The 13,046-nt window shown below is 44.0% G+C and overlaps 2 protein-coding genes across 2 annotated transcripts in view; one reads left to right on the top strand and one right to left on the bottom strand.

Moving 5' to 3' along the window:
* Nucleotides 1-7,817: 7,817 nt before the first annotated feature.
* LOC119288143 overlaps nt 7,818-13,046 on the top strand; it is a 12,376-nt gene continuing 7,147 nt past the window's right edge. The window contains exons 1-2 of the mRNA XM_037567769.1: nt 7,818-8,175; nt 8,315-8,382. Coding sequence (XP_037423666.1) covers nt 8,113-8,175; nt 8,315-8,382 — 131 coding nt within the window. The 5' untranslated portion in view covers nt 7,818-8,112. The remainder of the gene's footprint in view (nt 8,176-8,314; nt 8,383-13,046) is intronic.
* On the bottom strand, nt 8,910-11,024 carry LOC119288142. Its single transcript, XM_037567768.1, has 6 exons — nt 10,908-11,024; nt 10,669-10,777; nt 10,437-10,571; nt 9,641-9,947; nt 9,352-9,533; nt 8,910-9,241 (listed from the first exon to the last, which is right to left on the bottom strand). Exons 3-6 carry the CDS (start codon nt 10,446-10,448, stop codon nt 8,921-8,923), a joined length of 822 nt encoding a protein of 273 aa, XP_037423665.1. The 5' UTR covers nt 10,449-10,571; nt 10,669-10,777; nt 10,908-11,024; the 3' UTR covers nt 8,910-8,920.

Below are 13,046 nucleotides of genomic sequence, written 5' to 3'. Positions count from 1 at the left end.
TTTGGTTGTTACAGTTCCGCGATTGTTCTAGTGGGACAGGCTCGAATAGCATTATTAAGTTTGGATTCTCTCTCGCATTGGTGTAGTTTTTACAACTCAAGAATAGGTGAGACTAACTATCTAATTTGTTGATTAATTGATCGTCTAGGTTTTGCAAAGGCTAGAACCCTAGAATGAGTTACTCCACTTTGGTTTTGTCAGATAGCCTCAACTAGATTTTCTCATACCCCATGCAATGATCTGTAGGTCGATCGATGTACTATCACGTGCCTTGTGAAATTACTTCCTTACTATAAGTTCATGCTAATGTTTCTTATTTGTAGTCTATTACTTCATTCTTGTAAGTCAGGCATATTGTTAAATCAATAAGCAATATATGGAAGGATCATTGTCCTGTAAATTCAAGTTCGCAACACACTCTTGTCCTTACCACAAGACATGATCAGTGCTAACATAAAGATAGATGCAATGGCGACAACAACGGTGGTCTTGCAAGCCATAGCGAACAATTTGAATAGGTGTCAGATTATATGTACATGTACTTATAGGGCTAGAAAGATTGTGTGATGCATAACTTTCTTAATGGCATGCACGATGGATACTGGGCATACCTTTCGGTCAATAACTACATGAATTAGCTTCTTTGCCGTATGCCATGGTAGACGGCAAAGTACCAGAAAGCGGATGGCAAAGGGCTTTGCCATCAGCCGCGGACGGCAAACATGCCCGGCAAAGAAAGCTATGGTAAACAGCTTGTTTGCCGTCTATTTTTGGTCAGTGGACGACAAAGAATCATTTGCCGTCGGTGGTGGATGGCAAAGAACGTTGACGGCAAATAATAGATGTTAGCCACGTTAGGTGGCTAATGGGAGGCTTTGCCGTCTGCCAGCTGACGGCAAACTTGCCCTCCCCTTTGCCGTCTGCCTTATGACGTCAGCATCGCATCATGCCGTCCCGCTCTTTGTCGTCCGCCATGGATGGCAAACTGCCCAAGCCTTTGCCGTGTACCACAGACGGCAAAGTGACCAAATGGGTCAGCTCCCAGGTTGCACAGGTGCTGGCACGTGGCCTCTTTGCCGTCAGTGGCGGACGGCGAAGTGCCTGTATTGTTTTTTTTTCTTTCTGTTTTCTATTATATCCCTGCATTTTCAAAAGATATATATGTTATATATAGTTTCAACTTCAAACATAGCCCATGTATCAAACATCTAGCAGTCCATCAATGCAACAGAACACGTAGGGTATTAGAAGATCCAATACATACATAGTTTCACGGAGGTCGTCCATATATACATATATAGTTTCACATTGTTCATAAATACAAACGAAAACAAAAACTAAACACTAGCAGTCCATCAATGTTGCTTCCATGAAGTGAATCAAATGTGCAAAAATGGGAGTAAAAATGTTAGAAGAAGAAGAACACAAGAATAAGAAGAAGAAGAAGAAGAAGAAGAAGATACTTCTTCTTCTTCTTCTTCTTCTTCTTCTTCTTTTCTCATCATTCTTCTTCTCTTCTATCTTTTTATACCTTTCCTTCTCCTTCTCATTTTTATTCTTTTATTTTCTTCTTCTCTTTCTTCTTCTATTCTTTCTTTTTCTCATCTTCCTTGTTTTTCTTCTTCTTATTCCTTATTTGTGTCATTTTAGAACTAACTTAGGTAACTATGCCATTTTTAGCTAACTAATCTTTCTATGGCAATTTGGGGGAAACTAAGGTAAGTATAGGTCATTTGTGTGCTAACCTAGGTGATGATGCCATTTTTTAGCCAACTTAGGTAAGTATAATTCATTTTTTATCTAACTTAGGTAATTATGCCATTTTGGAGGAAAATAAGTTAAGTATACGACATTTATGAGAGAACCAAGGTTATTATGCCGTTTTTGCAATGAATAAGCTAATTATGTCATAAATGAACTAAATAAGCGAATTGTGTCATTTAGGAGGATAATTAGCTAAGTACGTATTTTTTGGGGAAATAATTAAGCTAAGTATGTGGCATAATAGGGCTAACAAGCATGTACGAAGCTAAGTATGCATTTATTAAGCAAAACACTAGAGAAAAGTTACTCTCGTCACAACAAATGCGATCAAGATCGCAACTAAGGTAACAATTGATCTAACGACATAATGATACCAAGCCTCATTATTAATGGCATATTTTCTAATCTTACTAATCTTCAAGCGCATTGCATCCATCTTCATCTTGTGATTTTCGACGACATCGGCAACATACAACTCCAATTTCATCTTCTCTTCTTCAATTCTTTTCATTCTTTCTTTCAGATACTCGTTTTATTTTTCAACTAAATTTAACTTCTCTACAAGAGGGTCGGTTGCAATTTCCGGTTTATATACCTCCTAGATAAAAATATCTCTATGCCAACTTGATGGCAATAATTATCATAAATGCGAAATGTAACAAATCGTTATAAAAGGGAATATACCACATCCGAATCATAAACCGCGCGAGTTCCGACGGGGACGGATATCAAGACCATAGCACTATGTATAACAAATAATCATACAAAGTATGAAAATTGTACAAGTAACTATATAAATCATACAATCATACAACTAACTATATAAATCAAGTACAGCATAAAAAATTGAATACCTAACATAAACATGGGTCGCCTGTTGAGCCATAATATAGACATCAGGATCATCTAAATGGGTGATTTGTTTGATTTTGACTAGCCGTATATGTTCATGAGTCCTTCTAGTCTCCTTCGGCTGGAACCAATAACATTTGAAGACTATGACGTTCGGTGGGTTTTCGCCATAGAATAGAAGTTCATAAATTGCTTCAACTCTCCCATAATACTCGGTACCTCCATCACCGATAGCAGAGACACAACAATTTATAGACTTTTGGTCGGCCACAGATAGCTCTTTCCCGTAGGTACGAAAGTGATACCCGTTGATGTCGTATTTGTCAAACGAACGGAACTTATAGTCAAAACCATTAGCGACTTGTCTCAATTCTGCGTCCATACGAAAGGATTGTTGTATTAGCTGCAAATTAGACGAAGAAATAAGAATGGTCTAATGGAAATTACCGTTTGTTTGAACCAAGAGATGAAACCGGGAAAGCCGCCTCCTTGCTTTGCCAGAAGCTCATACTCTTTGATGGATTCCTTGTCGATCTCTGCTCCATCCGAGGATTTGGCGAGGTATCGACTGTATCAAATATCCGGGAATAAGAGCATTCAAAGGAATTAGAAGTTGCGAAACATTATACCGCGATAACTTACTCGATGTACGGCCGCACTTCTGTTAGGTTGTACAACAAAATGGTCCGCCATTATTCGACATCCAACGATATTGGTTTAGAAGCACCGGCTGGTGCGAGATTCCCTTTGAATAGGCTGAGGTTGGATCCATCCTTTTTAGGGTCGCCAGCATTATACCGAGGCTTCAGATTATGCAAATGACGATTTTTGGCTTTATAGTGTGTTGTCATGAAGTTTGTCGCCTCCTCAGTAATGAATGCCTCGTCTATCGATGCTTCAATTCTACGTTTATTTTTCCATTTTGCTCGAAGCGTCTTCTGCATCCTCTCAGTTGCGTAGCACCAACGATTTTGCACGGGCCCCCCAATCTTGCCTCGGTCGGGAGATGCAAAATCATGTGTTGCATTGTATTAAAGAAGCCCGGCGAAAGATCTTCTCTAACTTGCAGATCAACTCCGGCGACAACTCTTCCATTTCTTCTAGCACGGCAGGCAATAGTTCTTTCACACAAAGAACACGGAAGAAATAGCTCAGCTCTGCCAGTACTAGCCATTCATCCTCACGGATAAAGCCACGCAACATCACCGACATTACCTGCTCAATCCATATGTGCCAATCATGAATCTTGAGAACAAATATTTTCAATTTTTCAAGAATCGCTAACCTCTTTAGATTCACTGCATACCCATCGGGGAACATCAACTGCATTTTCACCCACAAGATAATTTCCCTCATAGTTAGCCTTCCAAGTTTGAACCATGCCTTTGGCTTCGTCCAGTTCTGCTTTCCTTTCGGTTCTTGCATGTTTTATAACGGTCTATCACATAGCGCCTCTTGATCGACTCTAGCCTTAGTATTATTCTTTGACTTCCCCTCTATGCCGAACAATGTACCAAATAGGGCCTCAATGATATTCTTTTCAATGTGCATCACGTCGATGTTGTGTGGGTAAAGGGGGTCTTTGAAGTAAGGCAGATACCACAAGCATGTCTTGTGAGTTCTTACGTGTTCCGAATTATACCCCTTGAAATACCCTGGACGCTCTGGATCTGGCTCGAGAGCGTTTAACTGATCCAGGGTCTCTTGCCTGTCAACGCAGGTGGTGCAGAGTTTTTGACAACTCTACCTTTGATGAAGTTATTCTTGTCTTTCCTGGACTTATTGCGAGGATCCAGAAACTGTCTATGCAAGTCGAAGCAAGAAAACTAGCGACCCGCCTGCAGCCAACAAAACTCAAGGGATGCCTTGCATGTGGGGAACGGGAACCTTCCTTGCACACACCAGCCAACGAATAGCACATACGCCGACAAGTCATGCATTGAGTACATGTACTAGACACGCATAATGAAGTTCTGTATGCTAGCGGTGTCGTATGTCTTGAACCCATTATCCTAGACTACCAAATACATGTAATCCAAATATAATCTTGTACAAGTGCAGGATTTAGTGTCCATGGATGGATTTCACTGTTCTAGCAATTGGTGCTATTCATGTTAATTCATGTGACTAATTTTTGCATTAAAATGAAAATTACAGACGTGACATTTTTGGTTTGTGTAATAATCATGAGTGTTTCTGTGCAAGAATTATTTAGTAATAAAATGTGTCATGTACACCAAGAATTGTGCCCTAGGTGTAGGGTATTCACAAATAATTAGCATATAACCACACACAACCGTGGTTTTTGAAGTGAGCCTATCAGTATCATACTTCTTAACAGAAGAATACAAAGTGTAACAAATCATTACAAATGAAGTTTTTATATTAGTTAATTTGTGTCTATTCCAAATATTTTTTGTACTAATTAATCAGACGTCTTTTACTTCTTTAAGTTATGTTTGAAAGGGACTATTGAAACGTAATTATAACTTCCTCGTGTGTTTAAGTTTAGGAATCTCTTTTTATGTATATAAGACTTGGAGATCAAGGTCATTAAACCACATATATACATATGGCTCCCAAGGGATCATAGACATGCTTCATCAAACCATTACCCCTCTTTACCTATATATTTTTTTTTGAGTGGATGGCTTTTTTGTCAGGGTTGGCAAGCAACATTGCTGTTAGGGTTGCTCATATCTATATAAGTCACAACTCACGAGTGCTGCATATGGCGACAACTACACCATATGCAGTTGAATTAAAGGACTGCCACAGTTTGCATGCGATGTTTGGTGAAGAACTTATGATGTCCGGGCCACAAACATCATTTATCACTATCTGGCGTCCAATACATAACTAGTTTATTCCTAATGCAGTAAGATCACATTTAGTTTCTAAGTGAGAATAGTAGAGTGTGGATGGTGAGGAACAATTAAGAGCAGCGTACAGGCACAGACGGTCACATATCATATCATGGTCTAGCGGGAATGGGATGTATTGGAAATTTGAGTCTGAGTCGTTTTCGAAGACCTTGTTCGAATAGCAAAATGATGAAGCTAGTAGCATAGTTTTTACACCGTAGAATGGGCCGTGTTTTCTACTGACCTCGAGCCTGATTAGTATGGTCCAGCTTGGTAAATGTAGCCAGGCAGCAAGCAGACCATCCAACGCATTTTTTTGCAAAATAATACATATATACCAGTTTTGAAGCCGCAGCAGATAAAGCATAGCAGCCATCATCGGAGTGTGCCGCCGCTGGCTCATTCTACAAGGGAAAAACAAAGAAAAGTTATGAGTTTCGAGGAAGAAGCAGAGCAGAGCAAAGCAGCCGCCGTCGTCGGAGAGGGAGCACCGCCGCCGCACCCGGCTCACTCCATAAGGTCGTCTCTGTTGTCCCAGCATTGTCGCCTCTCAACCTTAGTTTCTTCCCCTCCCCTTCCTCCATTAATCCACCTCTCTTCTGAATTGCGTTGCTAGGGCTGGATCAACTCTCGCCTTGGTGCAATGGTAGAACCATAGGATAGAACAGATTCTCTCTCGCTGGTGATTGTTTGGTTTTGTTTGATTATTTACTTGGATATTGTTATAGCCTCAGTAATCAAATTTCGATTCCTTGGATAACTAATAAGTTTCATGAAAGTAGATTATTTATACTGCCAGGCAAAAGGAGCATTAAATCCCTCACACTGTTTTATCGCATAGCCTTCAATCTGCTATTGAAAGAAGAGAGTTTGCGCCATCATGCAGAGAGCCAGCAAACTGTTTGTCGCCTCTCTCGACTCCACTCCCTCTACTGTATCCCAGTTCCGACTGCGAGGGTTTGAAGACCTTCCAAATGACCTGAATCACACTGTTTTTTCTCTCAAGCTCCTGCCGGGACCTTCTCGCCTTCTCTTCAACATGTCGCTCTTGACGTGCTGCATTCTCCTCATACGCATCCAAATCTAGGTTCTGCTCTGTGTGTCCGCCGCTCCTTACCAAATTTGATTACAGTACCCAAGGGATTCGACAAAGTTACTCCATCCACATATTCAACACCATGGTTCGCGGTGTGTAGCGACATGGTTCTCATGCTTTACCATGACTTCTGCCTTGACATGTCAACCGAGCCTGGAGAATGGTGGTGGTGAAGGTGGACAGCTGGGCATTCTTTGGAGTGTGGGCGATGCGAGGAAGAGGGTATTTTATTGCATGACCCTGGAGCGATGTGGAGGAAGGAGCAGATTCTTGTTGTACTTATTAAAATAAAAATCTGAAAAATCTAAAATTTGACCTGTTAGTGTTCTATAAGTTCAAAAGTCTAGTAAAGTTTTTTTTCGAAAAGGAGGATGACCCCCGGCCTCTGCATCTGGGAGATGCATACGGCCATTTTATTGATTATTCTTGAGGACCTTACAAAGTATAACAACAATATTCCTTAATCCGCCGTCTTGGCAGCAACTGCCGCTACTCCTATCCAAATGATGAAGGGGTGCAAGCTGGGCTACATACCCATACCTCTCACCTAAGCCTAACATCTAAAAGTCTAGTAAAGTAAAAAAAATATGTTTTAAGTATCCTTAAATAGGGTTAAATGTTAAATGGTGATTCTTATGTCTCGTAAATAATGTTTGTTAGGTCAAAATCTGAAGAAACTAATTATGTGACCTTATATCTGTCGAGGAATGGTTATGCCGGTTGGAGCCTTTCTGGGTGTACCCAAGCATGCTGTGTTCTGAGGGCCAGCGATCACCGAAAATATATTTTTGAGCAGGTGCGCCCCGGCCCGCTTATCCTATGCGTCCATATCCTTAGGGATCTGTGCCAGCCGTTCCTGTAAGAATCTCCTGCCACGGTTATCTCCTTCGTGTTATTAGAGGGTGCTTGGATACAAGGGACTATTTTTAGTCTGACTAAAAATAGTCTCTTTTAGAGGCTAAAGTTCCAAGCACCCCTGACTAAAAAGAGGCTAGGACTAGTCTTGAGGCTAAAATCTTTTAGTCATGGGAAACCTACTAAAATATGTATTAGCTCTCTCTCTCCTCATTTAATTCCTCTCCTTAGTTCTGGATTGGAGGGTTTGGAGAATAATAAATGCTCAATAACTAGATTTTAGTCTCTTTAGTATTTGGATCCAAGCATGGGTGAGACTAGCAAGCTTTAGTCCCACTACTTTTAGTCATGGGACTAAAACGTATCCAAGCATGCTCTTAGTGGGACGGGACCGTGACCTACCCTTACCCTAGGGTACTGTACAATGAGATAAGGATAGATACTACCGGACACTCCCGCAGGCGGCCCGTGACTCTGGTCCATCTGCGTTCCCCTTTGGAGTAGCCATCTCTAGGAGCAGGCGGGGGCAGCGGATTCTTTTAAAATCGAACATGGAGAGAACCCAAATCCGAGCGGAGGCAGGATTCGATTCGCTGGGATAAGAGAAGGCGCGTAACCAGCCGCAGGTCCGGGCCGGCGGCACCGGTACGAGTTTCGCCGCCCGTGCTATCCAGCGCCGGGATGCAGCGCGCACCGCCGCCGGTGACATCCCGCGCCGTCTGGTATTGTCCGGATCCACCACAGGTAAATACGTGATTTATTCTATGCGCATTGGAGTTTTGCTGTCGGGATGTAGTCTATTTGGGAGTACTACACCCAGTTCGTTGTTTAGTTTTGGGCAAATATCAGGAGCATTATTAGCCCTGGATCCTCCGTTTTGCAGGTCAAACTAGGCACGGGGTTGGGACAGCAACATCTGTCTGGCGTGCACACTTCGCCGTCATCATGCAGGTAAAATGACATGCATGCATAGTCGTGTTCTTCGTTTTGTTCTTATGAAAAGGGGCCCCGGGATGCAAATGTCATGGGTAATACGTCAGATGTCTAGTAGGTTTTTTTCTTTATTGTGCTGTTTTTTGTGATGCGGACGCTCATGACCTTAGGTGAATCGACGAATGTTGGTAATGTGGCATGGTTAGTACAGACGAACTGATATGTTACAGAGTGCATGAATCAAATTATAAAGACATCTATTTTTAGTTCATGCGTTGAGTGCTGATCTGGATATGCGTTCCAACATGATGCGTAACATGGCAGTCAGGGGGGGGGGGTACCGAAAAATTAATTGCTCACATCAAATCCGGTGAAAAATCTACATTCATGCATTTATGTGATTAAAATCCAACAGAAAAAGGTAATCAAACTTATGCCATACTCTTCAAAGCAGAGCATATGACCATTGGTAATTCCACACCAATCAAACTTAGATGTAGCCGCGGGTGCTGGATAGGTTGAAACTTGCACATAGTCTTGTACCACACCGAAAGTGCTACAAATCCGATCCATGACGAAGTACACAAAAGAGCAAGCATATATGAGCTGCTCCCAAGTTCAACATGGCATCTATGTCTATGTATAAATAGTCCATGCCACGCCTGTGGAACGTGATGACAACAAGATCATTTTCCTTCAGTTCAAGCTGACCGACACACTTCGGAAAACCTCCTTGTATGACGAGTCTTCCATCGTTTGCCTTTTTGAATGAAGCCGCTACAAGGGCTCCTGTATCGTCATGCAGCAGAATACTCCCTGAATTATCCATATGGCCCGTTTTGCTTTCAATAAGATCAACAGCCTTCTTCGGAAGCCTCTTTCAAATACAAACAACGACATTCAGAGATGAGTGGTCAGCCATTTACTAAATTTGACTTACGAAACAACTTTTTGTTTTGTCAAGATAATAGAGATACGTTTACTAACCATGTAGCCACCTCTAATGTCAACACCAGTCATCTTGTGTACAAAGATGCAACATATATCTTCCAAGGGGGTGAAAGCACGTCTGATCATCTTTCTCATCTCTGGAAATTCCAACCGTATCCCCCTAGTGTACACACACTGGTCGACGAGCTCGCGATGCACAAGGGATAAGCCATTCAGAGCTGCCAAAACCACAAGTTTTATAAGCCATGACGAATAATTCAGAGAATTTAAAATACTCAGTAAAGAGTGATAACTCAGACTCGCAGATTTGATGCCTTAAACTTACCGATATAAGGAAGTGGGGTTTGCCTTATGCCACCCATCTCAACTTCCACGAAAAATCTTCCATCACCGCGAGTAAGGCATATATACACCATGTCACCAGGCCGCACTGCGTACTCGTCAAGAAACCTCTGCCAGCCAGGTCCATGAATCCTGGTCCGAATAGCCCCATGATCGATCATGACTTCATACTCCAGTTGTTCTCTGGTTACAAAGATTGGCGCACCCACGGGCTTATTCTCTCTGGCCACAACGGATTGCACATGTTCAATATATGCGCCGAGCACTTGCCTGTTGCAGCATGGAACAAACTGCAAAAGTTGTGACCCAAAGATGGCAGTTGGTCAAGCATATCATAAATCGCTCAAATTGTCGAAAATATCAGAGAATTGACTCTTGGAAGAATTTGGCACATAGGGCCCGCAATACTTGTTTCCGATATGGTACTGCTTGCGAATTCCATTCGGCCCCATCCAGGATGTTACAAACTTTGCTAACACTGATATTATTGCTATACGGAGATTCTTGATGAAGTCGAATGCAATAGGGTCTATGGTATCATGTGAATTCCACTGAATTTTGTATACCTTGATTCAAACACCAAAGTACTCCCCAGGTCAAATAATATAGGAGTGTTTTTTGACACTAATGTGGTATTAAAAGAAACTTTCTTTATTATGGAACGAATGGAGTAAACAAGATTTTCAGAACAGTCTTCTTGAACACATGTAAAGCTTCAGGCGGATTCATACAGTACTCCACAAAAACACATAATTTTTATTGTGTCAACGAATTATTACCTGTTCTTCCATCCAGGCACAACTATGAGGTTTTCAGAATCAGGAGCAGGTACATGTGGATTACAAACAGGGCCGTAAGCACATGAATTAGCGCCCCTCAATGTAGCCGGAGGCGTTATTAATCCGGTGTGCACACTGCACAAATGAGACCAGATTATTTGAGGACATGAATGAGCTTAAACATGAGAACTGACATACAACTGATTTAGCTCCGAAACAAGATAAATCATACTTGGGGTCTGCCGTCGCATCTCGGATATGCGCATCTTCCGGGATTCTCGAGCGCCCCCTTCATTACCGGACTGCCTGAGAAGATTGGATTGCCGGCGGCGGAGTTGGATCTGTGGCCCGGCACAAAATCCATATTGGAAGGGGATTCATAACCTCGCAGGGGAAATATAGCTCAATTGGAGCCCACCCCAGACGAGCAAAGCGAACAGTATTGCAGGTTGATTGATTATTAATTGGTACCTATCGCCGTCCGCCGGAGTGATTTCCAGGCGGCTCCGCGCCGGCGCCATGGAATCGCCTCCTTGCACTCCGTCCATTGAACGATAAGTCAAGGAACGAGCAGGGTGGTGTGTATAGTCGTGAGTCGAAGTCACGGGTGCGCGTCGGTACAAAGGAGGAGGTGGAGGACAAAATTCTGCAGAACCTACGATGGAGCAGTACCCCTATGACATCAATGACCGTAACAGCCATCTGCCACGGTAACGTGTGCACTAAAATGGGATTCCGTGACGGGCATCTTGAGGTACAGAGCGATGATTCAACCGCTACGATAGCGCGGCCCCGACGCAGCTGCTCTAAAAATCCGCGTCCCAGCGATCACCAGTGTGGGCAGAGTGTCTAACCACAATTTGCCGCAATACCAACTTATGAAAAGTTTAATTACTCTTACAAGCAGAGAGCAGGACTTTTACATTACAGCTTGGATATATAGGGCTAGGAGATGCTCAAGGCGGCAGGAGTATTGACACTTCTGATTTAAGTGTTTCTTTTGAGGTTCTGGAAGTTGGTATGATATACTTCTGGTTGCATCCTCGCTTACTCAAGCTTTGACACTTAGTTTTTGTCAGTTTGTCTTTCATTTTGGACGCTGTACCACTACCAGAATTAACGTAGTTGCCGACGGCCTCATCTATGCCGACGGCCCCCGTAGGCATAGATGGATATATCCCGACGGCCTAGGGAAGGCTGTAGGCGTAGAAAAGCCGTCGGCATATGTCGATCTACACCGACGGGGGCCGTCGGCATACTGCCGCCGTCGGGACCTCTAGAGGTATACCTACGGGGGTTGTCGGCATACTACCGCCGTCGGGACCTCTGGCGGTATGCCTACGGGGCCGTCGGCATAGATGAGGCCCGCCTACCTAGTCAGTAGCGACCATTTGACGGCGTCCGAACTATGCCGACGGGGCTAACGGCGGCCGTCGGCATTGAAATCGAACAGAAAAAAGGGGGGGAAATGAGACAAAAACTATGCCTACGGCTTAGCCGTAGGCATAGGGCTACCACGAGCTACTAGAGGGCGCCACGTGGAGCCTATGCCTACGGCTAGGCCGTCGGCATACATCTGAAACTATGCCTACGGCTAAGCCGTCGGCATAGCCTGGCATAGATATGTTGACATCGCCGATCAGCGCCGCCTCCACATCATCGATCCGAGGGGGAGGGGTCTGTGGTGTGACAGAGATATGCCGACGGCATAGCCGTCGGCGTAGGCCTGGCCCATGCCCTCTGCCACGTCATCAATTCACGTGCATCGGCACGTCATCGATCCCTGACCGTGTGCGCAGCTATGCCTACGGCCTTACCGTAGGCATACCTGTTGCCGTCGGCATAGGGCTGGCCCATGCCCTCTGCCACATCATCAATCCACGTGCATCGCCACGTCATCGATCCATGGCATTGAAGCTCGGTGTGCGCAGCTATGCCTACGGCCTTACCGTAGGCATACCTGCTGCCTATGGCATAGGGCTGGCCCATGCCCTCTGCCACATCATCAATCCACGTGCATCGCCACGTCATCGATCCATGGCATTGAAGCTCGGTGTGCGCAGCTATGCCTACGGCCTTACCGTAGGCATACCTATTTCAATTTTATTTTTATTTTTTTACTATTATTTATTATTTTCTTTTTTTACAATACAAATGTGCCTTGTCTAAATAAAAATCATACCCCAATAGTATATCGATAGCCCCCCTCATGGACGTCGCTGCCGCCGTGTCACGGAGGGGGGAACTGGTCGACATCGGAGGGAATCTGGTTAGAGGGTGACCTTCGGGGCGTAGCTATGCCACCGAAACATCGCACGACTCCTGATGCATGTGTGAAAGTGTTGTGGCATGCATAGACACCCTTCTTGGGGCTCCGTGGTGTGGCCCCCCTTGCACGTACGGCAGCGCCGCCGTCACTTGGAGTGGGATGCATGCGGGTGCGGTAGAACCGGAGGGAATCTAGTGGTGGGTTGTGTCTAGACCGTGTTTGGTGATGTTTCTATGGGCAGACTTGTCGCAAACAGGTGGAAAAGACCACTGGTCAAAGCCCGTCCGGCAAAAGTCAAAGGGCTAGATCTCCTGGTCAACTAGGATTCCGGGTGACCTTCG

This window comes from Triticum dicoccoides, chromosome 4A (genome assembly GCF_002162155.2).
Source record: "Triticum dicoccoides isolate Atlit2015 ecotype Zavitan chromosome 4A, WEW_v2.0, whole genome shotgun sequence".
In the NCBI taxonomy this organism is placed as follows: Eukaryota; Viridiplantae; Streptophyta; class Magnoliopsida; order Poales; family Poaceae; genus Triticum; species Triticum dicoccoides.
This window is presented reverse-complemented; position numbering and strand designations above follow the sequence as displayed.

What these genes read in the sequence shown, in the direction of transcription:
- LOC119288142 (XM_037567768.1), bottom strand. An exon ending in AACCCCACTTCCTTATATCG is followed by an intron (nt 9,534 to 9,640) that starts GTAAGTTTAAGG and finishes TGGTTTTGGCAG; the next exon opens with CTCTGAATGGCTTATCCCTT. An exon ending in ACATTAGAGGTGGCTACATG is followed by an intron (nt 9,242 to 9,351) that starts GTTAGTAAACGT and finishes TGTATTTGAAAG; the next exon opens with AGGCTTCCGAAGAAGGCTGT.